Below are 26,490 nucleotides of genomic sequence, written 5' to 3'. Positions count from 1 at the left end.
TGGAACGTGACAAGGCTAAAAGTTCGAAAAGTAAAATAACACAGAACTCTGTAAAATCATGAGAAAATGACCTCAAACTGATATAATATCCGTAAAGAGAGCAAAATGGAACCAAAACACATTATAGAAATACAATTGGTGGAGGAAATGTCTACTGATCTCTGAGATAAATTCAGATACCCCACGAAATGAACCATATTCCAGAGGATGGCTCCAGGTATCACACCTGAGGAAACCACTGCCTTTTCATATTAAAAATTAACTTTTTACTTGATTTTACCAGGTTAGGCCAAGAGAGCTATGTAGCTCTTTTTTCAGAAGTGACTTGACCACAAATGGTAGCTCAACAAAGTGGATTACCGCGTGGAAATTTATAGCAGCCAAATATTCTAAACCCATTTGCTTCTAAATGTGGATGGGAAAAAACTGGAGGACCGAGGGAAAAATCCACGCGACCATGGGGAGAACATACAATCTCCAAATATACAGCAGGCGTCAGGTTCTGGGATCGAACACGCGCCCTCACATTGCACGAAGGGAAACGTCTTCGGCCCATATGAAATTACCGGAAATTGCGTTAATTGGCTGAGCGGGTGCACACCTGACATCGTCTGGGTAGCGTCCTTTAGGAGCTAACCTCAGCCTCGTAGCGCTATGAGGCCGTCCATAAATGACGTCACGCGATTTTGGACGAATTTTTACTCCCCCCCCCCCTTCGTCACACATCGTCACAAATGTCTGACCCCCCCCCCCTAGGTGCGTGACGTCATTTATGGACGGCCCCTATGACAGAGCGCTCTTTCCATAGAGCAGGGTGGGGGGAGGGGGGAGATCCCTGTTTAATGGAAGTCGGCCACATTAATTGCAGGCGATTGACACCTTGTTTGCTGCAGGTGTTTCTTATTTTCAATAACCCCCTTTCCCTGTTACAGGTGGACCCCACTCTCTATTGTATTCTCCCTTGCCACCACTAATTTGTGCCATGTGACACCCCCGTCTAGCCTTAACAGACTGTTGTGGCAAGTGCTGTTAACGAACACCTATGAAGGCCGGCATGGCACACGAAGGTGTTGGTGGCCAGCGCCACACCCAACCGCCTTTGTCTCCCCATTGGGGATGTTTACTACACACCGCACCAGGTACTCATTTAAGATTAAGTCGACTTAGGGGAGGCCCAAGACCGGTTTAGACAATCGTCACTGGTGTTGGCCATGAGCGGAAATCGAACCCTGGTGGCCAGGTTCATCGCGCGGCGCGCTAACCGCTATACCACCGCTCCTCGCATCCAGCCCCACCCCCTACAACAGCACCCTGGCCCCCACCTCCACCCACTCCCCACCTCAGCCCCCCACCTCAGCCCCCCACCTCAGCCCCCACCTCCCCCCATGACTGAATCCACTCAACAGACGCGTCGTAGTAATTATTGTCCTGATTGAGATCGCCGAGGTCTAACAGTCGGGTATTTACTCCCGAGGATTCCTTTGAGGAACTATCCGATGGTTAAATCTTGACTTAAAGCTTTCGTGACCGCAGAAATTCATATTCTTTGGGTCTTTCGGCAAAGTCACGTAGATAGAAAAAGAATATCACTATCTACGTGACTTTACCGAAAGACCCATAGAATATCCGACAGTTGTTTCCCGACGCGAGGCGTTTGGCTCGATCCAACAGGGCAGTTTACATCGCAGCGCTCCCGAATTTGGTTTAATGGTGTTATTGGATTTTGGCACTAAATGATTAACCGCGTCAGAGTGATAAAGTGCGGGAAAACACAGACAATGGGTGGGGAAAATTTTAAATTAAAATTCATTTTTATTGAATTTTTTTACATACGTGACTTTACCGAAAAAACCCAAGAAAATGGGTGGGGGGTTAGGCAGCGTTCGAGAATGTTCTCGCTCTGCACTCTCGGGTTGTACCCGACTTAGGATCGAGGGGGCTAAATGGGCGCGGCACGGGCTAGAGAAGAGATGGAGTGATGTGGTACAGGAGGACGTGGAGCTGAGTGGACTTGCCGATGACTGGTACCAGCGGTGTCAAGATCAGCCTCTGTGGAGGAGGCTCGTGAAGGACGCTACTGGGCAGTTGGAGGCAGTCGCCCTCCAGCAACAACGGAGGGCGGAGGAGCGACGCTCACAACAACGAGCGGAGCGCCGGGTGGCTAAAACACAGCAAGTTGGCACAGTAGGGGGTACAGATGGTGCATCGGCCCAGTTATCTCAGTCAGTCGACCCGTGGCACCTGCTGGGTCTGCCCCGTGGCCTCCTGCCAGCGGGCGTTCGACACTTCACGTGGCCTCAACGTGCACATAGCCTGGCACAAGCGCCGTGGAGACCTCATCGCTTAGTGGCGAATGGAGGTTGTTGTTAGTTGGTACAGTGGTTAGCAGGCCGTTGTCTGTGTGAAGCGAGAGTAGTTGTGCTGAGGCTAGCGCTGTGTGGGAGTGCGTGTGGGCATCGTAAGCGCACGTCGGGGGTGTGATGAATCCGGAGCAGCCTCAGTCAGGCCAGCATGTCTTGTCGAAACGACGGAAACGCGGGTGGCAGGCGCGGTGTGATGAGGTGGACGAGAGGGAAGAGGTCGTCGTGGTGGACGTCGAGCCCCAACGAGTGAACCAACCACGTGTAATGTGGCCCGGCCGGCTAGGATTAAGATTATTTTGCTGTTAGAAATTTCCACACGATGAGCCATTTTGTTGAGCTACCATTTGTGGCCAGGTCGCTTCTGAAAAATAAGTGAAAATCTCAGTGGGCTTTACCTGGTAAGAAAAAAAACCTCAGTTTAGTTGTATTTGTATATATTTAAGTGATTTGTTTACCTTTCCTATCTGTGAAAAAGCGCTTCATAGCTCATCGGATTCCTCCAGTCAAAATATTCTGAAGGCAACCCCCATTCAACGTCGTTGCCGTGACTTCATCCGGTCTATGTCTAAGTAAATACAGTCAAGCTATTTCTTTACTGCTTTTAAAATGTTGTGAGCATGACTTTGGAACATATATTTGTGCAAGAGTTGTTATTGTGCATGTTGTCGTGTGCCATATCGGCTTTAATAGACATTTTCTGCGTGTTAAACTAAGGTGCTAACAATCTTTTAAAAGGATATATATGTACGGTGCTTAAATGCCTCGGAAACTCAAGAGTACCTTGCATCACGTTTTATCTCAAACATTCGAAGGGCACCTCCCCAGTGACAGCTGTCTGTGCACCACAAGATGACTGCAAGTAGACTGTCAACCAGTAGGGGTTAGGCGAAGATTGCTATTTGGCAAATTTGGCAACTTTTCATCATGATACAGGCAGAACATGGCTTAGTCATTTTAAACAATATCAGATCTTTAATGTCCACTGTGAAGCAGAGAGCACGTATTTATGATTCATCCACCCGCAGTATTAACCAGAGCGGCCTGCAAGATTCCAACCCCAAACCTCTAGCAGAAGTGGCGAATACGCTTCCGCTGGGCCCTGTCATCAGTTCTACGTGCAGGAGTTGGGCTTGTTACAGCGCAGAACCATGGCGGAATGGTGACATTTGGAAGCCTTCAGCTAGCAATGGATAAACAATTCTTGATGATCATGATGATGAAAATGTATCTGTCCATTGACCTGTATTTTGAGCATTCATTTTTCAAATGTTGCATTCGTATCAGATATCAAATATGCAGTGAATCTATGTCACTATAATTGTGCGTGCATGCGCTTACAAAAAACGCATCAGCGTTGTTCTGGTTTATGACTTCTGAGCTCCATTTAATATAACAATGTTATGTTTAATTTTTGTTGATCTGCCCTTCAATAATGGGTGTTTAACATTGAATTAATTGCACGATCAAAGCTGTATAGTTGGATCTGCATTTCATTTTTTAACGTGTGCCATTAAAATCACATCAGATTTTACAACTGTTCAATGCGGAAATAGTTTTAAGCCGTTTTTATAATATCACTTCTCTTTTGCAGGCAATACATTCCCATCGTGTGATAATTTCATGACATTGCTTTTGCACTGTAGACACAAAATTAATTTAGCTTTTTTATTGATGAAATTGTAATCCAAGATAGCACATTAGAAAAATAAAACCATTACACTACAGTCAACGGATGTTGAACGACAATAAAATCATTGTACTATAAATCAACAGCTAAAATCAATTAGTTAAAATGAAATAATTTTATTTTTAAATCAGGAATTTCTGTGATTAATGAGGCTATTGTTCAGTCAGTAAACGCTTTTTTAATTATATCAAATTTGTATATTATGGTCGACATGGTTGCAGTTATAATAGAATGTAAGTAATGAGAATAAGTCAATCTGGCCGTGTGCATTATCATTAGGAAATCGGTGAAGACAAGTGTCGTGAAATTTTCTATCATGAGCAACATGGTCCCCTACCGCAGTCATTCTCCCAATTAGTTTGCTTCGTATGGTCCTGTCTGCAGTAAAGATAATACCCACGTCTTCTGGAATAGATACTGTCACAATCAAAGTACAAGTAATCGTCCACATTATACATGTTTTTATAGGTGAATCTCGGTGATAGCGTTGCTTTGACTTGTGACGGAGGCCTCAAACAGAACCCTGCAGAGAGCAGAACACACGTTAGTCAATTCGCTGTTTTTTCAGTACTCATGCCCAGCCACGTGGAGACACCAAGCACGAGACAAATCCAGCTGCTGCTTTTGCACAATTAAAAAGCATTTGTCTCTAGCAATGACAGCTCACTCGGCATTAATGTTACGCACTTAGAATACTAGAATACTGCACATGCGAAATGGGAAACGTTTCACTCATCCATCATCCCTCTTTGGGTGATAATTGAGGTAACCAACATGTGGGATAGCAGCAGTGGTTGTCCGTTGGAGAAACTGGGCCCCACAATAGTAATGTGGAACTTCCACTACCCCCACACTCATTTGAGCAGGAAATCAAGCACACAACAACGTATAACATGTAAAATTAACTAACACAATTGGAGTTATTGTACAATTTATACTCCGGTTCTAATTAAGCAAACATTTAGCAAAAACTGACTTGCAGTATTGGACGTAATAATGTTTCTTTTCAGGTGTTATTAGTTCACGTGATGCGTCCATGGACAGGAGCTACAATGTGCCACAAGCATTAAACTTGCTGAACTTTAAACTAAATTCGAAGCTCTACTAAACTTTATCGTTTCCAGATAGTATTAGAAATGGTTAGGAGCCACCGATATTTGTTATAGCCAGAAGTCAAACTCAGGTAATAGGTTCCCAGCCCATTTTTTTAAACATTACAGCATCTCCTCCCCCTGCATAACAGCATTTGTCAAAAGCTAAGAAGGGTAAATGGGGGTATGTCTTTTCATGGACATGTTAATGTGCATGTGTGCACATGCTGTTTAACATGCTGAAAATTTGTAACATGGTGGCCAAAAACGTCATGACCTCTTAGTGCTCTCTGCATAAGCTGCACCCCAAAACATGAGGTGATGTCATTCTGTTCAAGGTGGAAAATGTATATGATCACTAGTTCCAGCCAACTCCGCCCAGGTTAAATCATTCTACAAATGTGAAATTTGGAGCAACTGAATGGGTTTCTTTGATTGAACCTGATGGCGGGACCCCGGGGTCCCATAAGCCCCCGGGGTCCCATAAGCCCCCGGGGTCCCATAAGCCCCCGGGGTCCCATAAGCCCCCGGGGTCCCATAAGCCCCCGGGGTCCCATAATCCCCCGGGGTCCCATAAGCCCCCGGGGTCCCATAATCCCCCGGGGTCCCATAAGCCCCCGGGGTCCCATAAGCCCCCGGGGTCCCATAAGTCCCCGGGGTCCCATAAGTCCCCGGGGTCCCATAAGCCCCCGGCTCTCGCATGAACTGCGTTGCGACGTCATTTTATGTCTGTTGAAGGCGAACTATACGGCAATCTATTCCTCTCGACGAGCTCTATATGATGCGCGAATCAAAGTTTTGTTTCTTCTGCGCATTCGTCCTCGCTCCTGTGCTTGGATGACACGACAACAGAATGATCTGCGCCAGGTGGGTCGCGGCGTTTATGTGCGTGGTGGGACGGAGTCCCCAAATTTTTTTTTTATTAATTACGATTTTGACTTCCGTTTATTCAGGACACCGGGTTCCCACCATAAGGTTCAATTGTGGAATGGTCCCTTCATGAATTGCTTAGCGTGGAAAGCGGCAAATTTTCCACAGAGAGTTCATCATTATATGAAAAAAACATTCGGTGAATTATACTGTGACCATGTTAACTGGATTATGGCACATGCCTTGTAGCCCTCACTTTCATTTTCTGCGAATTTGTGTTTACAATGGCTTCTGAAAAATGCGTATACCTCATTCACTAATTTTTGCATGTAAGGCGCCACACGTAATAAATATTTGAAGTGCCGGTGGAGTCAAATTAAATTGTCTCTCCCGAACGTAAATTGTGCGAAATTGAATGTATATGATTTACCACCACATGTGTTCCATGTAAAAGCCCCGGGGGAGCCGGGTGGGGCCCATTGTCCATCGTAGCATTGTAGATTGTAGCCTTCATGTCGCTGTTGATTTGAGCATATGATCCTCACAACATCTCCCTGTGTGAAAACATTTTTGCTTTTGTGCTGGTCTGAAAGACGTCCAAAGGGATCTATTGGTTGTTCACAAGTACCTGTTGAGGAAAGCAAATTTGTAAAAAAATCTAATTGGAAGATAAACAATCTATTAATTAACAGGAATGTTAGTGACATTTTTCTCTGTAAGACACGGACACCCATGGAGCAGTTGCCCCCACAATTCCTTGAAAGGTGAGCAACACATATATACAGTACTGTGCCCCATGAACAGCCTTCACTGTCTTCCTTGGCTACTTGACACGATGGGCCCCCATCACCACCGATTCCCACAGCTTCAAAATCATTCCCACACACATGCAGACATCTCCACTGAATGCACCAATTTTAGCATTTGTATGCATCGCAATACCCAACACACGTAACTTACGTGTGAAATTGCACACATCTGGAGATATCACTTGGGGAAGCAATTATCATGCCACTCAGGTTTAACGTGGACAAGATCAAGATTTGAGCCATTCAGATCTCCAGAAGTCTAGTATCTTGGATAAATATGATTGGGTGGCCTGCAATGGTTAAGAGTATCTGTGGATACTTTCACCAGAACAATAGGTCTTCAATAAATAGGCGTAGCGTTTGTTGGCCACCCACCCCCTCATGCGCCGTGCAGGCCTTCACAAGTGCTCGTTGACAGGACTTGCCCCAATAGTCTGTCAAAAGCTATATGATTATATGTACACTGTATATACACGTAAGTCATGATTAGTACATATACACTGCAAATAGGACCCCACAATGTGCCTAACGTTTAGTTGAAGCACCTTTATCGACTCTTTTTAATATGTAGAATATAGTTCATCAATACTTATAAAGTAGACGTGCTTTTTTATTTATATTGTACGATCAGCCTGTGAATGAGTAATGCCATAACAATGTGACATAGGGTCTGGCTTGTCTGGAGCAACTACACCATACCCCATATTATATTGGAGAGTAGTGATTCACATTATAAATAACGTGATTAGCACAACGACTCTTTGCCCTACAATATACTTTTATGTCTCCAAGAGTCAATTCCAATATGGCTCTCGTGGCACTCGGGGCACCATTTAAGAATAATTTCTATATTCAAAAACATTTATACTTTTGCAACCGATATCATTATTCATAATCGCATGTTGGGTGGGTTAGGCATGCAAATACAGTGGAACCTCGGTATACTACCGCTTTGGAATACGTCCAATTTGGTATACGTCGTGTTTTTTCGAAAGAAAAAATGTCTTGGGATACGACGTCTTGCTTGGGATACGACGCGTTTGCTAGAACTTGTATGGGTCTGGATGAGTCACCGCATACAGTACCCGCGTATGCCCCGTTCACGACTGAAACAAAGCGAGAGGGGTTGGGTGGCGTGGGGGAGAGGGGCGGGGGACGTGGGGGAGAGGGGCGGGGGGACGTGGGGGAGAGGGGCGGGGTGGCGTGGGAAAGAGGGGCGGGGGACGTGGGGGAGAGGGGCGGGGGGACGTGGGGGAGAGGGGCGGGGGACGTGGGGGAGAGGGGCGGGGGACGTGGGGGAGAGGGGCGGGGGGACGTGGGGGAGAGGGGCGGGGTGGCGTGGGGGAGAGGGGCGGGGTGGCGTGGGAAAGAGGGGCGGGGGACGTGGGGAGAGAGGGCGGGGTGGCGTGGGAGAGAGGGGCGGGGGACGTGGGGGAGAGGGGCGGGGTGGCGTGGGGGGAGAGGGGCGGGGGACGTGGGGGGGGGGCGTGGGGGAGAGGGGCGGGGGACGTGGGGGAGAGGGGCGGGGGACGTGGGGGAGAGGGGCGGGGTGGCGTGGGGGAGAGGGGCGGGGGACGTGGGGAAGAGGGGCGGGGTGGCGTGGGAAAGAGGGGCGGGGGACGTGGGGGAGAGGGGCGGGGGACGTGGGGGAGAGGGGCGGGGTGGCGTGGGAAAGAGGGGCGGGGGACGTGGGGGAGAGGGGCGGGGTGGCGTGGGGGAGAGGGGCGGGGGACGTGGGGGAGAGGGGCGGGGTGGCGTGGGGAGAGGGGCGGGGGACGTGGGGGAGAGGGGCGGGGTGGCGTGGGAAAGAGGGGCGGGGGACGTGGGGGAGAGGGGCGGGGGACGTGGGGGAGAGGGGCGGGGGGCGTGGGGGGCTGCCCCCATGGAGGGTGGAGCCCCGGGTCGAGGCGCGAACGACGTGCGGGGTTGAGGCACGCCACGTGACCAGCGCAGCTGGCAGCAGCGCGGTCACGTGGCTTCTGTATGCATTTTAGTAATTAGTCTAAATTATTTTATACAACCCCATTAATGTACAATATGCCATATAAAATAAAATGTATTTTCCTCTGGAACGCATTATTTCCTTTCCCTTTATTTCTTATGGGAAAAATTCGTTTGGTATACGTCATTTTCGGTATAAGTCCTACCTTCTGGAACGAATTAACGACGTATACCGAGATTCCACTGTATATGGTGCAACTCTGACTCCCTGGATGCCTCCATCGCGTGCCGAGGATGCTTAACATGTCTCAAGAAAAACGTCCTATCTAATGAAAATTGTTCTTCAGCTTCCCAGTGAGCTGCAACATTAATCATTGGTATTCTTTGGTTCTTTCGGTAAAGTCACGTAGGCAAAAAATGTAATAAAACAAAAATGAAAACAACTAAATTAAATCACGACGTTTCGGAGGCAACACAAGCTTCCGTCATCAGGTGGAACTGCCACAACAAAATTACTGTAGTGAGTAGAGAGAGCTATTTGTGACAAGCGAGTATATAGGGTAAGAGGGGGGGAGGAGCCAAGGAGGACGGAGACTACGTCAAGTGCCGGCCGGACGAGATCCAGGAAGTCAGAGCCACACTGGGATCTTAACTCAAAATATTTAGATAATGATACAAGCCCTATGACTACATCGACATTTGGCAAGAGTGTAAACCATTATCACTTAAGCTCCTTGTAAAACTGCTCTTTACATGATACAAGGGTGGTAACTTACGCTGACATGTAGGGGACTGTGAAGGGTACCACGTTTGATCTTCCCGACAGGTCTGTTTATCAGCACCTGCCACCATGTAACTGGATGAGAAAGCATAAGATTCACCGTCAGCATCATACTTTACATACACAAGAGGACAGAGGATCCAGGACGTTCAACTGCCTTAGAGATTACATGATTAGCGCATTTGGCAAAGAAGAAAGTCTGGTGCGGAGAGAAGACAATTCAGGGTTAGGGACGGTGGGAACAAAAGGAATTAAGGAGGTGCAAGAAAGACCACGCGGGGTGGAAGTCCTGGATTTCATGGAGAGATTCAAATGCTGGGCGGTGGCGAGGCAGAGGGTGGGGGTAGGGATTTCAACTGGTCGAGTAGCGATATTGAGAACGCCATATCTGTCAACTCCTCATCAGTGCCTACCTTATCACAGACCAATTCAGACCTTATTGGTCACCCGTGCCCTTATAAATCTCAACGTTCATCCTACAAAGTCCCATCACAAGGGAGAAACGCAAACAAATAGACAATTACTATTTTTGCCCGTATTGAAACGGGCAAAAAATAGTAATTGTATGGACCTGAAAACTCAATTTCCCTGTACAATAATACGGATAGACCGTATGGGTTGACAGGAATGGAATGCATGTATTTATGTTGAACTTCTTTCGCGTCGTACTTAGCCAACAGTGCAACGCAGAGGTGCGGGGGGAAGAACAACAAACTAAAACGCAAAAAACTGTTGTAAAAAAATGTGTTTTCAATCCATATTTAAAGTGCATAGATCCAGTGGCTTCTTAATATCGGAAGGAACAGATTTCCAGATGGCCACGGAAGCCCATCTGAAACCAACTCTGGATGTAGTTTGATGGAATTGCAGAATGTCATGGGTAGCCAGCCAGAGCCAACAACGACGGGGGAGGTGGGAGCGAAAAGTGGGGGAATTGGGGAACAATCCTGGATGCGGAGTGCTAGATGGATTGAAGTGGCAAAAGGTTGGATAATGGCAGGCTGGACATGTGACTGCAGTATTCAATGCATGAGCTAACAAGGGCGTATGTGAGTGCAACAGCGGTGAAGCTTATAACACAATGCGAAATGTGATTGTTCTGGAGAATGGGTAGGCGTGATATGACAGTGCGGTGTATGCAAAGTGCAAATAAGAGGTCAGAGTTGAGGAAGACATCAGGGTAAAGGATCCAAGGACGAGATTTAACAATGCCGTTGAAGAGTGACAGGTAAAAACACAAGGCGTGGGTGTGGAGGAGGTGGGAAATACAATCACTTTATTGCAATCCATGTTGAGCTTTAGTTGGTGACAAGACAACAGTCGCAGCGAGACCGAGATGTCAGAGATACTGAACTAAAGATCAATATCAGCAGCGTAATACTAGAAGCCTTACTTCCAGATGAGGGCACCAAGATGGTGAGTGTAGTGCAAGAACAGCAGTGGACCAATAAACTGGCGAAAACCAAGAGTAAATTATTAACCTTCACAAAACACCTACCAAACATCAAGCCAGCCACTGTGATAGATGAGAGGTTGTAAAATGAACAAGTAATGTGGCATCAGGAATCTCCAATAACGGACATTCCACATATTTAGGCCAGATTTGAAAGACATAACACTGAATCACTGTATTTGATGAGGCACTGTATTTTCAGCACTATCCAAACTCAACCTGTTTAGCTTCTGACATCTGATGAGATGTGGCACATTCAGAGTGAGCTGGTATCATAGACCACTTCAACAGGACTCTCTTACTAAAGAGTAAGGGCCATAAAATGTGACCTCTGGTGAATCGATACATCGCATTGATGCACGTTGATAAGGGGCCAACAATTTGATTCCTGCACCAACATTTTTTTCCCCATTTGAGTTATGAGGCGTGACATTTTTTTTAAAGCTTGGTCTAAGCACACCTGGTGCATCAGTTGAAATGATGGGGCAATTTATTAAATCCCTCTGTCCATCCCGTAACATTTACAGGGTTCGCCGCAGTTAGTCGATTGGGAGGTCGTTTGCTACTTGTTTAAGAGGTTTGTGGTTCAATTCTAGTCGGTCGCCCTGGTTATTACTGCGGGTGTGTGAACCAAAAACACACACCATCTGCTTCAGTGTGCATTACACATTCCCTGACATTAAATGAAACAAGTAGCCATTGTGTGCCGGCTTCATGGTCTATTTTTGCCAAATTTGAAAAATTAGCCACTAACTTCTCAACTGGGATTCTACCGAGCAACATGGCTCTTAAAGTGAAACTATTGCAAACTGTGTCTGTGGCATAGTGACTTTGTGGTATCTTTGCACTAACAGCTCAAATACCAAATGTACAAAACTATTAATTATTATATACATTACCCTTTGTTGCATTTTAATGTGATGGAGCTCCCCAAGGAATAGTCATTCCCAATCCAGTATCCTTGCCATGGTTCGGATGGAGGTGGGCAATTAAAGACTGCAGAGGATAGCAGAATACAATGGTACATGACAGTCTGATAAAATAGCCATTTATGTCATGTAATATCCTCATATATAATATCCAATTCAATACATGTAAATGTATTGTGAATGAGTCTTGCAATTACAATTGATTAACATTTTAAAAAGTTGTGACTTAGTTTGTTTTAAACTGTGCACTGTAAAAAAAACATGTTTTTTTATTAATGTCATTTTGACAAAATTGTTAACCTACATTGTTCTAAATAATTGTCAATTCGTAGTTGTCATCAATATTTGTTGTGGTATTTTAAGGCAAGGTTTTCACAACTCTTAATATTTTATAACGTGCGTGTTTACCCAACCAAGTTCTCGTGAGTCGTACTTAACAACGAAATCAATGCAAGGCTACTGCATGATAAAAATGTAACTCTATTTACTAATAGGGGTTTTACCTTTTTTTCTGGCAACAAAACTGACACCTTTTGCAAGAAATCATGTTTACATTAACCACAATACTTGTAGACAAAATGCAAACAATAAAAACAATAGTCTGATCATTTATGCATTGTTCTTGAAACGTATTGGTACACACCAGAGACAGCTTTTCTTAGAGCCTAGTCTCATATGGTGTTCGACCAGATGACGCCAAAAAGGCGCAAAGTTCAAAGACAATGCACTATCAGAGTAATGAGAGCTCGGGGTAAGCATCCATATCATGAGGCCTCCTTTGCCAGTACCAAAATATTACTAATAGGGGTTTTCCCCTTTGTTCTGGCAACAAAACTGACACCTTTTGCAAGGAATCATGTTTACATGAACCTTTTTGGCGTCATCTTGTCGAACACCATATGAGACTAGGCTCTAATGAAAGATGTCTCTGGTGTGGACCAATGAGTTTTAAGGACAATGCATAAATTATCAGAAAATTGTTTTTTGTTTGCATTTTGACTGCAAGAAAAAGTGAAAGTTCACAACTCATCCTTACCACACACTGGGTCCTTGCCTGACCAGGTTCCATTGGCTTGACAGGTTCGCGTTGAGGGCCCATTTAGTGTCATTTCATTTTCACAAGTGTATGTAATCTCACTGCCAAATTCCAGCCTAGATGGGAAACTGATTATAAGATGTGGACCTTCAGCGGGTGAATCACATGTAATTGCTGTGGAATGGAGACAGAATACATGTAAAGAGCAGTGTCTAGTCAAAGAGGTAACCGCTTGGATTTCACAATGAAATATGTTAAAAACAATCACGACACACTTTCCAACTTATACACCACCTTTTGCTTGACATTCCCTCACCAGCCATCAACAACAACAGCCGCCATTCGCCAATAAATGCCGGTGATGCCACCACGGCGCCTGTGCCAGGCAAGTTAAACTTTGAGGCAATGTGAAGTGCCAACTTGCTGCATTTTAGCCTCCCAGCACTCCGCTCATTGTTGTGAGCATTGCTCCTCTGCCCACAATTGGTATTGGGCATTGTTACAAGACTTTGAGGACATTTTTATAAAGGGACCGTACGATTTAGGTGGCACATTTAACGTCACATCACATAGAGACAGGAAACGCACCGCCTATCCTCCAAAATTCATATTGCATGGGGCCGGTCGAGAAAGCTCACGTACAAAACGCGATCGATGAGATGTTAAAAGCCGTTATTATCTTGCCATCCACGAGCTCATGGGAAGACCCTATCGTCCTGGTGAATTAGCTAGACGATTCATTGTGGGTTTACGTCGACTTCTGTCAACTAAATGAGATCACAATGGTGGATGCTTATCCGCTGCCGCAGATTGACATTCCTTGGATGCCTTAGCGGGAGCCAAATACTTTTCTACTTTGGACCTATCATCGAGATTTGGCAGCTACCGCTGGATGAGGATTCAAAAGACAAAACTGCCTTTAGGACACCGCAGGGGTTATTTCATTTTAACTGTCTTCCAATGGGATTATAAATGGCCCCAGCCACATTCCAAAGGCTCATGGAGCTGGTACTGACAGGTCTACACTAGGACATTTGCTGATATATTTGGACGACGTAATTGTGTCCGGAGGACGATTTTCTGACGCATTAGGGAAGCACATTTAAAACTCAAGCCTTCTAAATGCCACCTCGCACGGCCCTCACTCAGATATTTCGGGCACATAGTTAGTGCAACGGGGGAAGATATTGATCCAGAAAAGATGCAGTGTGTTAAAGAATGGCCCACAACTGTATCCGTGCCGGATGTTAGAAGATTTATAGGTTTTGTTTCATATTACTGCAGATTCGTGCAGGATTTTGCAGCCATTGAGAAACCCCTACATGCACTTACAGCTAAGGGGCAGAAATTCCAGTGGGGTACAAAAGAGGACAGGGATTTTAAAAATCTGCAGACACTCCTTACAGAGGTGCCACCATTGGCATATCCAGATTTTTCATTGCCCTTCACACTGGATACAGATGCGAGCGTAGTAGGGATTGGAACCATCCTATCCCAGGTGCAGTCGGGCAGGGCGGTGGTGATAGCATATGGCAGCTGGCTCCTGTCATCGGCCAACAACGTTGTTGTGTAATGAGGAGAGAGCTCCTGGCCATTGTGGCATAGCGCTGGTGGAAAAGGGAATCCGTGGCATACGGCAGTCCTGACGTCAGCAGGACAGGATATACACAAGAGCAGGATCTAGCGAAAAGGGCACAGAAGGGGCCCACCAGGAACCCGCCGTAGGTTCCAGGAAGGGGGTGTGGCGGGGCAGTGCCAACTGCTCTGAGGGGAAAACTCACACGGGTGGTCCACGAGAAATTAATGCACCTTGCCAAGGCAGGTCCATCCGCTGTTACAATCCATAATGGTGTCTCATATCAAAGAGGTAGTCGCTCTGGACATTCAGGCCATTTCTCACCACTCAGAGGGATAACAAATTCCTCCTTGTCAGGGTGGAATACCTGTCCCGTTGGCCGGTGGTGTGGCCTCTGCTAGACCAGTCAGCCGCATCCATTCCGGGTGCATTTTTGCACTGGTACGTTCTGGACAAGGGGTCTCCGGAACAACTTATTACGGACCAGGGGCGAATTTTTTCTTAAAAATTGTTAAGGGAGGTGTGCGATTCCCTGGGAACAAAAAAAATCCGGACATAGCCCTACCATCCCCAGACGGATGGAATGGTGGAGCCCTTATGTCTATGTTGTGCCAACAGGTTAATGAGGCGCAGTCGGATAGGGACTTACACATTCCCGGTGTCCTGGCCGCATATAAGATTGCCCCTTACGCCTCAACAGGATTCTCCCAGTTTTACCTCATGTATGGGAGGGAAAGGGACCCCCCCATGGAGGCTCAGTTGGGCATAAACCTGGGCATAAACCTGGGCAAAAAGAGGGCCATCATACCCATGCAGGTCACGATTAGAGTCATTTGGGCTGTGCACAAACGACTAATGCACCTGGGAGTGCAGAAAACACTTGCAATCCTCAGACTCGATTTCTTCTGGCCTGGAATGTCGGGTGACATGTACAACATACTGAAGGGGTGTGTGCAATGTGCTCGCCAAAAATCTCTGCCGAGAATGTGCTATCCGCTGTTGCAATCAATTGGTGTATCCCAGATAAATGAACTTGTTGCGCTCATCGTCCTCATGACATTTCCGACCACGCGAGGTAATAAATATTTATTGGTGGGTGTCGAATATTTTTCTCTCTGGCCCATGGCTTGGCCGCTTCCAAAGCAGTCGTCTGCAGCTATTACTGAGGCATCCCTCCATGGCTATGTGTTGGATAAGGGGGTTCCGGAACGCCTCCTTACTGACCAAGGCAAAACATTTTGATCTAAATTGTTGAAGGAAGTGTGTGACCTGTTGGGTACAAAAAAAGTGCGTATGGTCGCCCTATCACCCCCAGATGGATGGAATAGTGGAATGGCTGCACAGAACCCTGACTTCTATGTTGAGTCAGCAGGTCAACGAAGCCCAGTTTAACTGGGGGTTCTTGTAGCCTAAGGATGGCCCCTCACGCTTCCACCAGGTTCTCGACGTTCTTTTTAATGCATGGGAGGGAACCTGGAGCCTACAAGGAAAAAGGTTGACATGCCTAGCCCCATGCGCCTTACCCTCCAGCGGGTGTGAGAAGCACGGAAGGCTTCTAGGCATAATTCGACCTCGCGACAGTTGGCAAATGAAAGGCTAAGGGGGCTCCGACACCCAAGGGCCATGTATTGGGTGTGTCCGATGAGCTGCAGCGTGCATCCGCTGAGGTCGTGCCGTAGGGGAGTTCTGTCATTCTGCCCGCAGGATCGAAGCGCCGACATCCTCGACGTTGCCGGTTATGCTGACGCCAGACAGATTTCAGGGTGCAAGGCATCCATCGCCCAGCCGTTCTCTGCCCACCATTGTGAATCCTTGGGAGGGGCCATGCCCATTAGGCCATCTTCAAGTTCTCCCCGGGACATCCAGGAAGCTCAGGCCCACCTTGCCTAGGGGCCCCGCAACAAGAACTCGCTTAAAGACTGCCCGATTTAAATTACTCTCCTACAGCATGCTACTCTTTCTATGCCGTCTGCTGGTGGTCACACGCGCAAGTCAGATAGGTCATTGTCTGATCCTGGCTCTTCTTGTGCTCGCGTGTGCTGACACACACATGGGAGTAGGATTGTGCTGTTGGTGGGAGGGTAAAACCAGCCATTGTACATTGCTCACATTTTTGAAAATCTTTTCTTCTTTTCCTCCCTTCCCTTGCCCTCTCTCGTCTAGAGAATTGTACATCATGTGTATGATTTATTTATTGCGCCGTTGTCGTCTGTTTTAACTGTTGCAAAGCTTTAATTCTTTTCTGGCACACTCCTGTTTTTTTCTTATGGGAGCTATCAGCCAGGACGGCTGCGTTTTACAAAGGGGGGGGGGGGGTGATGTAGTGGCGTGTATAAAGTCACTGTGGTGTAGCGCCAGTACCGAGAGAAGAGCGGTACTGTATGTGCGGAGCATCTCTCTCGCACCGAAATGAGTACGAAACGGAAGGGCCCTGAGAGGGCATAGTCCCGGTGACAGTGGTAGAGAGGTCGGGTGAGGATGTGACGTCTGCGTGAACCCGAGAGGACAAGTGACCGGCACGGGGTAGCAAGGGGGCCCAAAAGGGAGCTTGAGAGACACGTGATGCTGGCTCCAGATCCTTCTGGAAAGATCGTGGCCGGAGGCAGAGCAAGCCCACGCTCGGTAGCATAAGAGGGATAGCCTGAGAGCAATCACGGCTGTCTTCTGGAATCAACCCGCCATGCTACGTCTACTCGGTCTTCGGTTCTCGGTCTTCGGGCTTCACGCACGACATCGTGGACCAGGCAGCGTGTTAGCTGACCTGGTCTGATTGTATGGTTATTCCGTCGTGTGGTTATGTAGTTAACTGTGGTGGCCACCATCCTATGTTGTCATCCCATCGAGTGGTTATGTAGTTACTCGTGGCGGTTACCACCCTAGATTGTTATCCGTCGAGTGATAATACGGTTACTCCATTGCGTTAAGAAATACACGTGTTGCCTCCAAGTTCGAGTGTGCGCCTCTGTGGAACCCACTACACACGTATCCGCCACTGTTTATAAACACATGCATAATTTAAGAGTTAGCAGCTGTCCCACGCTGTTATGCAAAAAATAAATTCCTTTAATTCATGACATTCATCATTGTAAATAATGGAAGAGTTTAATTACAATAGAGCAGTGGGCTAATCATTATACAATTACAAGTTTAAATGTCTGTCAGCATTGACTTGGCCCAGCATCTGCCAGAATCATAAAAAAATTGTACCGACTGGCGAGTAGAACTTTGTCATGAATAAATATTTCTTTGGGAGAACATTAGCCTGCATATCTCGATAATGATTTTTATGATTTTTTTTTAAATAACATAGTGCTGTAAAGGAAACTCTTCGAAGGCAAAGTGTGGGAGGGTCTAGAATTCAGGAACATGGTTACTTAAATACGTACTTTTGCAGTAGGGTTTTTCACTACTCAATTTGCCTGTCCGTAAGCATTCTATCGTTTGGTTTCCCACCAATATGTAATTTTCATTGCAACTATATCCGATAAAAGTGTTGAATTGAACTGGCAGAGAAACGTTAAAACTTCCATTTTGAATATCAAGTTGGTCGCACACCACCGCTGTTAAGAGAAAAACATAACACAACATGGACAATAGAAATGATCACAGAGGTCAAAGAAAACACACATCCTCTTATTATCTGAAGTCAGAGGATTTGTAAATAATTTGCGTTATGGGAAGAATATTTTTTTACTAAAGTATACCGGCAAACTTTTTACCCTAAAATATGGCATTGTGGGCTTATTTGAGTCATGTCAAATGCATTATGCAACGTATCATGATGCAAGAAATCTCTGATAAAATATTTAAATGAACAGAGTACATTACCAGAACGTGGCCGAGCTTGCATGTACACCTGGGCCTACTTAACTTGTTAACCCCACTTATCAATAACATTATAATTAGAATGTAGACTTAAAGCTTTCGTGACTGCAGGAATTCATCTTTTTTTGGACTTTCGGTAAAGACCCAAATAATAATTAGAATGTAATTAATCCAGAGAACCCTCATGCCCTTTGACATCTTGGTCAACCATGTGCTATGTTAGTGTACTGATATTTACACATTTTAAACACTTAGTTGACAAATAAATAATGTAAGTCCACCATTAAATCTTGACAATTTTCCACCTATGTTACAGTTCAGCTTTCAACATCTGCTTCATGGTGATGGTGACTCAGATGAAACTGTACTGTAGAGGTTTTGATGCATAATTACAGTATATTGTAAACATAGTTATTAAATTAGGTGCCAATTTTATGCTCTTAAATTAACTTGAGTAATATGTATTTATTATTAGCAGTGTGCACAAATGGTGCATCAAAGATTTGGCGGCCTGCGAGTTCGGCCACGAATCCCAAAACATTGACCACTATGCTTCTGAACAGACAATTGAGTGGCTAACAAACCTAAAATTACATATTTAATCTGCTAATAATCCATACGAAAGAAGATTCCATACGTAATGGAAAAGCTGTCCCGCAAAAAGAGCCGGGCTCAGAGAGGTTTAACTGTTTAACGCTGTTTAATACTTACGTTTACAGATGGGTGCTTTGTCAATGGACCATTCTATCGTGGGCAAGCACTCAATTTCATTACTGCCAAATAGCGTATAGCTGAAAAACACACGCATAAAAGTCAGTGAAGTTCCCTTTCACAACACGTTGGTCCAGAATTAAAGAGATGCACAAAATAAGTGGTTAGAACACCTTGGAGTGCTTTCACAAAGCTGACTTTGGTCATATAAAGCAGCATATTAATGTCTAAAAAAACTGTTTTTAATCAGTGTTTACCTTCTATAACATATACTTCAGAAACATTGTTATGGAAATGTTGTTTTTTCAAAAAGTATAAATTGCACAAGAAGCATGAAGACATAAGCTTTAAATTATGGAGAAAAAGAGGAGCATATGGATCGGAGAACATACATAAGTTCCAGATACGATTCAAACCATTAAAAGAGTCAAGGAATGGAACATGTACAAGAGAAAAACGACCAAGGAGATGGAGTAATGAAATGAGCTCATGTGCCAGTGCTAGGCGGTTTATTACAATCGCGGGATCAATAGGGATGGTGGCGCTTGAGGAGGTCTTCATCCAGCAGTTGCTCGAACATAGTTGATCGTAATATGAACTACAGCACATTATTTAGAAATCTAAACTTTAGCACGTTTATATATGTTAGTCTTAGGTCGCAGTGAAGACGGTCCTGAGCAGCATCTTCCCAGGTGTCCGTGTTAATGGCGAAGAACTTGAGGTCTTTCTTGGAGACATTTTTGTTGCAAAGCTGTGGGCGGCCAGTTGATCTCTTTCTGGAGGACAATTCTGAGTAGAGAATTTCCTTCGGGATTCGTCCATCATCTATCTGACGGACGTGGCCCAGCTAGCGTAGACGTCACTGCTTCAGGAAAGAGTACATACTGGCTATCTGTGCTCCCTCCAGCATTGCTGAATGCCTTATCTTATCCTTCCAGGTGATGCCTCGTATTTGCCTCAGGCAGCGTAGGTGGAAGTTGTTTAGCCTCCGTTCTTGGTGTGAGTATGTTTTCCAGGTTTTTGCTGCCATACAGGAGCATGCCTGTGACACAGGCTTTGTACACCTGTACCTTGTTGTGTGGACTGAGTTTTTGGTTATTCCATACCCTAAATGTCAGTTTTCCAAAGGTGGAGGCTGCTTTTCCAATGCGGTTGCTGAGTTCGGCATCGAGTGACAGGTTGTTGGTGATGGTGGACCCAAGGTAATTGCAAGTGCTGACAGCTGCCACAGTGGTCCAGTTGTTTTGAGTGGTCAGAAATAGTTTCTCCGTGGCTGATTTTAGCAGAGCCGTTGTGTGACGTGATGGTCCGAGTGCCTTTTTGATGCCGCCGTACATGCCTCTGATGTGGCATGTGTCAGCTGATGTTTGGATATCTTTGCAGAGCTGCAGCTAATAGTCGTTGGTGCAGCATCTTGAGACTTGCTGGAGTTTTTTCCTCGCCGTTCTGAGAGCATGCAGGGGCTTGACATTTGGGGTACATTTGTAATTGGTGAGGGCAATGCACTTTTCGTCCAGGATTCATCTCAGTTCCATTGAATTGGCTTCGAACCAGTCGTTTGACGGTCAGCTTTTTACTCAAAGCTGTCAAGGCCGTGCTGTGGATGGTGTCCCATAGGTTGTCCCCTTTCTGCTGGGCATTGTGAGATTGGGGTATGTGGAAAAGTTATTCCTCTCGGGCACAGAGAAAGCCTGCAGCTTTTGTTGGGTGAGCTGCTATCATAATGGAGGGCTCTTTCATATTTGACTATGTATGTTTTTGCCTGTAGCTTGACTCTACAGCACACAAGGGAGTGGTTAGTGCCCTGAGGAAACTTATTATATTTTAGTACTGGCAAAGGAGGTCTAATAATGTAGATTGATATAGGTTGTCGGTTACTCCAGTCATCATAGTCCTGACGTTCCAACATCCCAGAAGTAATGCTGAGGTCTTCATTTTCGCTGCACAGTGAACCTGGAATGCCTGTGAAAGGTGTATGGAGGCCTTGTGTTACCCAGGCAACAGGGCTCCCCTCTTGGCCTCCCTGGCGTGATCCAAAGAACGGTGAACCGATACATTTGACGTCAGTTTGGCTGCAGGAGTTGCCAGAACAATGTTCCATACATTTGTAATAAAGGACTATTTCACTGTGTCTGTCTCCATTGTCCTTTATTTGGGTTCTTACAACTTGTCCCACACGGCCCTCACTCACAGGCTTCCGCTTGGCAGCTTGACAGCTGCCGTCGCTCACGTAGCCTTTGCCCGCTCCCGATGCAGCTCTGCTGCAGGCTTCCCTCTTAGCCTCTCCGCCCTTGTGCAGTCTCTCAGCTGCTCTCGCTGCAGCCCCACCCCTGCTCTCCGTTCCACCCGTGCCCGGACACCGCTGGCCGACGGTGCCGAGACCCACCGCGTGGCGATCTCGCCACTCTCCACCCTCTGCCCTGCGTGGCCTCCTCCTGTCTTTATTCCCACACTCTCCCCTCGTCTCTTCCGGTTACCGCCCTTAAGAGCTTACCCCTCTCCCCCACGTGACCTAACCCCTCCCCCCGTGACGTCATATCCGCGAGGCCGTTTATGCTCGCATTACACATTGAACGTGATATTGTCCTTTGAAAGGTGACGCTTGTGTGGATCATATTAATCCGAGGTAAATTCCTCTTTTCCATTAATTACTTAAATTATATGTAGTTCACACTTATAAATGTTAGTGAATATGATTTAAGGTGCATATATAAAACGTATACACATCAAACAGCAGGCTGATACAAATCATGCTTTGAATATAAAATGGCACTGAAAATGAACATTGCTTTGTAAGTTTAAATGAAAACAACGAATGCCTTTTGACAATGGATCTAACAGTAATATAATCTTACCCTTCATCACAATAAAAATGTACTCGACTGCCAACGTTAGCGTCTATTTTCAAATTTCCTGAAAGTGTTATCTTTTTGCACTTTTTTTCTGAAAAATACACAGACAGACACATACAACAGTTATGTTTAACATGCCAGCTAAAACAATGATATATGTGCTGGGTATAATTAAGGTTCATGTGAAAATAGGATTTCTGCATCGCAGGATCGGTGATCCGGCAAAGGTAATAATTATTATCCTTGATCCGTACCCACTGTGTGCATGTGTATGCATATTGTACACCTTGTGTAATCACATGCAAATTTGGTGGTTAGAACCTTTCCAACTTAGAAATATTTCCCGGCTTAGTTGATTCCCGTCACCGAATGATTTATGCTTTTGTGTTCTCCCAACTTGATTACTGCAACACGTTACTGTTCTGGATTCTGGATAAGGTGTTGGGCAGACTCCAGCTCATTCAGAATGCAGCTGCAAGTCTTTAGACACACATGGTTTCGCGAGCACATCACACACCTGCTCTCTTGTCTTTGCACTAGCTACCAATCAAGTATCGAGTGGATTATAAGATCCACTGCTGACCTACAAGGCTCTCACAATGGATTTGCAGGAACCGAGCCGTGTTTACACTCCAACGAGGTCCCTGAGATCATCGGATCACCTTCTAAGTGTAGTGACGTAAATGGAATCACTATGGCGTTTAGCGCCAGCTACTCTCACAAGAATGGAACGGTGCGTCTTGAGCCTCTCGGACACCAGAGTACGTATGGCATGAAAGCGGGCCCTAGGGGGCATGGTTTTGGTGACGGTCAGAGAGAGGGCAAGTAAGGATGTGATAGTCTAGGTGAACCCGAGAGGGCACGTGACCAGGACAGGGTTGCGAGGGGGCCCAATGGGTGGCTTGAGGGACACGTGATGCTCGGTCTAGAACCTTCTAGTGAGATCCATAATGGGGCGTGGCCAAAGGCAGAGCGAGGCCACGCTCGGGAGCATAAAAGGGAGATCCCGAGAGCAATAGCGGCTGTCTGTTGGAATGGAAGCCCTCGGTGCTACATCTCTTCGGTCTTCGGTTGGCAACGTGGATCAGGCAGTGTGTTGCTGACATGAGCCGTTTATGTAGTTCCCCTGTTGGGGTCAAGTAACTGTGTACGTTTATGTAGAAACCCTGTTGGGGTGTTGTAATAAAGTTTTGCCTCCAAAGTCAAGTGTGTGCCTCTGTAAAACCCACTACATAAGTATTCCGATGTTAACTCTCATTTCCTGGGGCGATTGGGCATTTGCCAGTACAGCTCCAAAGCTATAGAACTGTAACACGGGTCCTCAGATGCGGTCGAACTTTATAACATATGAATATGGGCATGAGTAGATGAATATGAGCATGAAAATGGGAATAAGCCAATCGGGGCCTGTGAATTCCATCCATTTAGAAGAAGGGATATGGTATATCATGGGACCTCCTTTGCCAGTACCAAAATATGAGAATAGGTTTTCCCATTTTTTCTTATGAGAGTATGTTTTTTGTTAAACAAAAACACTCTCATAATATATATATGCATTGTCTTTGAAACTGATTGGTTTACACCAGAGACATCATGCTTTTGAGCCTAGTCTCAAACGGTGTTAGATCAGAGGACACCAAAAGGCGATAGACCTCTGGTCTATCATCGTTTGAGACTGGGATCGAAAGAAAGCTGTCTCTGCGGGAGGGGACTGGGACTGTCGTTTGTAGTGGGATACCGTCATTGCTGCTGAAGATCATCACTATCATCGCTGTCGTTTCGTGCCTTCGTCGCTGCGAGATATGGTTGGCTGCCTTAGCTCAGTGCCTTCAGTGTCAGACGGCTAGCATTGTGTGTAGGCAAGCAACCAGTGTCGAGTTGCCTATAAGTGAGAGACAGAGAGTGTGTAACAGTGTAAGGTGTGTATTGTATGAAGTGTACAAAGTGTACTCTTTGGTTCTTTCGATAAAGTCATGTAGGTATAAAATAAAATAAATCATGACGTTTCAGGCGCAACACAGGTGTCCATGATCAGGTGGGAAAGCATGATCTTCTGATGAGGCAGACTGTTTTAAAAAGTTTGAAATGGGTGTAGCCCAAGGGTCATAAAAAAGTGGGTGGGGCTAGTGATGTTAATGTAAAAAATTAGCATGTAAATGTAAGAACGGAGAGGGGCCTGCTTGACGTGGACACGGAAGTGGCTATGTTAATGAGAGAGATTAGCATGTTAATGTAAGATTAAAGAGTGGTGCAATCCAAAAGGCATGAGAGTGCAATTCAAAGGACATGTCAGCATGAGAGTGCAATCCAAAGGACATGTGAGAATGAGAGATCTAAGAGAGAGGTATGGAGAGACACACAGTCTGAAATAACAGCTAAAATAAGCAGGTAGGATGAAAACATCACAGTCAGTTAAGAATTTACTTGGTTTATAACGTCCTTCCAATGATTGCTCAGTTTGTACCCATCTTCTCGGTTGAAGTTGTGTCCGAGTTTATATATCTGGATGGCTTCATGAACAAATCAATGAACGTAGCCAGTAGGTTTGCAGAGTACCTCCGTCTTAGAAAAATAAATTTAGTGCGAGCCCACAGCGTTAAAACAATGATCAGCAACGGCAGAGGTATTGGTCCTATACCTGCATTTCCCATAAATATGCTAAATTCCTCTTGATATGCAAATTCCTTTGTCAAGGCGCTCTTCCCCTTCCAACCCAGCTTAAATATACGCTGCCAAGCCTGGTGGTGTTCATTCAGACGCTGTCTTTCTGACAGACCTGTTCTTCACCTGAGGACGGCTGCTTGCGTTGTGGCCGAAACGTCGTGAGAATTATTTTATTATGTTTTATGTTTATTATTTTATTATTTCCATTCTATGTGACTTTACTGAAAGAACCAAGAAGATGGTCCTACCGTGTTTGAGATCTGCCTTGTGTTCACGAACACGGTCCGAGAAATGTCGTTTAATTTCCCCAATGTAACTGCTTCCGCAACTACAACTCAGTTTGTAGACACCCGGGTATTGCATGTCAGGAATCACATCCTTTACAGATGGAATTAAATAACGGATTTTGTGTACTGTGTTGAAACGAACCTGGATCTCGTGTTTGTTTAAGATTTTTGAAATATATTTGGTAACCCCTGCTATGTATGGTAAAGTGATGCCTTTGGATTTCACCACTCTTCGTTCTTACATTTACATGCTAATTTCTTACATTAACATCACTAGCCCCGCCCACTTCTTTATGACCTTTGGGCTACACCCATTTCAAACCTTTTAAAACAGTCTGCCTCAGCAGCAGATCATGCTTTCCCACTTGATGACGGACGCTTGTGTTACGCCTGAAACGTCGTGATTTTTTTATGCCTACGTGACTTTACCGAAAGAACCAAAGAGTATGGATTCCTGCAGTCACGAAAGCTTAAAATCAAGATTGTGCAAAGTGTGCTCGGTGTTAATTGAAATAACTGTCTCCAAGAACTTAAGTCTCCAAGTCAGTCACTACACGAGCATCAGTACTCTTGCAGCTACATATTGAATATATCGGACCACGTTGGATTAGAGACCAAAGTAACACCAAATAACAGAGAATTGCAGTAGTCTTAGCTTGGAAGTTACAAATGCATTAATTATTGTTTCTGCAGCACGTACGGGAGAGTGTTGAAAATGCGAGATATTTTGCGGAGAAGAAAGTAAGCAGTCTTGCACATAAAGGAAAACGTAAGAAGAAAAGGAGAGGTAAAAAATTAACCCGTAAAAACAAAGTTTTTCACTCTAAATCCTTTATATGCGTGGCGGCTAGAGTCCTCTCGTCCTCTGGCTTGAGATGGCTGCCACCTATGGGTCAGATGATTGTCTGCCAGCATTAAGCAATGGGTAATTAAATATATATATATATTTTCCCCTAAACAGTGTAACATTTTTGAAAAAAAATTTCACGAAAATTAATTGTCACGCACAACGAGTCTGTGTGGAAAATGTCAGCTCGATTGGATCACGGGAAGTGGGTTAAAAAACGACCGAAAGATTTGCACGGTCGTAAGCAAGCAAGCACGCAAGCAAGCAAACTTAATATAAAGGATTTAAAAAGGAAGAGGGAATTTCAATCACTTCCAGTTAAACATTGTATGTTATATGAGCTATGCAACATGTATGTATGTATGTACGTTGAACTTCTTTTGCACCGTACATAGCCTATCATGATAATCGGAGGTAATGCGCATAATGTATGTTTGATTCTCTATTAAAAGTGTGGTGGCCTGTATAGGCGTGCATTTAAACAATGTATTATTTGATCATTCGCTTCCACGCAGCACGAAGTCGATAGCTGTCTGAACGGTTAAAAGTGTTTTTTTTCTTTCAATTTCTATAGATTATCTAATTAGTCTTGGCCAATAGTAACTAGTTTTGCACGGAACTTCAATATTATCAAAATAAATTGAGTGTCCTTGTTGGCACGCGTGTTCTGCTACTGCTGAGAATATTTAATATTTATTTAGTGTTCTTTTAGTCTAATGCTGATCATTCATCCTGTTTGCCCAACATAGAATTTGCCACATGTGTGAT

General features: G+C 45.3%; 1 protein-coding gene across 1 annotated transcript in view; it reads right to left on the bottom strand.

The window, feature by feature from the left end:
• Positions 1-3,751: 3,751 nt before the first annotated feature.
• The window catches only part of LOC133356661 (sushi, von Willebrand factor type A, EGF and pentraxin domain-containing protein 1-like), a 44,680-nt gene continuing 21,941 nt past the window's right edge, over positions 3,752-26,490 (bottom strand). Inside the window, exons 12-19 of the mRNA XM_061574293.1 lie at positions 21,928-22,015; positions 19,073-19,152; positions 17,923-18,096; positions 12,961-13,134; positions 11,895-11,991; positions 9,538-9,617; positions 6,442-6,639; positions 3,752-4,573 (exon numbers count right to left, since the gene is read on the bottom strand). Coding sequence (XP_061430277.1) covers positions 4,365-4,573; positions 6,442-6,639; positions 9,538-9,617; positions 11,895-11,991; positions 12,961-13,134; positions 17,923-18,096; positions 19,073-19,152; positions 21,928-22,015 — 1,100 coding nt within the window. The 3' untranslated portion in view covers positions 3,752-4,364. The remainder of the gene's footprint in view (positions 4,574-6,441; positions 6,640-9,537; positions 9,618-11,894; positions 11,992-12,960; positions 13,135-17,922; positions 18,097-19,072; positions 19,153-21,927; positions 22,016-26,490) is intronic.

Source organism: Lethenteron reissneri, chromosome 55 (genome assembly GCF_015708825.2).
Source record: "Lethenteron reissneri isolate LAM-NWPU_2019-01 chromosome 55, ASM1570882v1, whole genome shotgun sequence".
In the NCBI taxonomy this organism is placed as follows: domain Eukaryota; kingdom Metazoa; phylum Chordata; class Hyperoartia; order Petromyzontiformes; family Petromyzontidae; genus Lethenteron; species Lethenteron reissneri.
The sequence above is the reverse complement of the archived record's forward strand: the minus strand, read 5'-3'. Positions and strand labels throughout refer to the sequence as shown.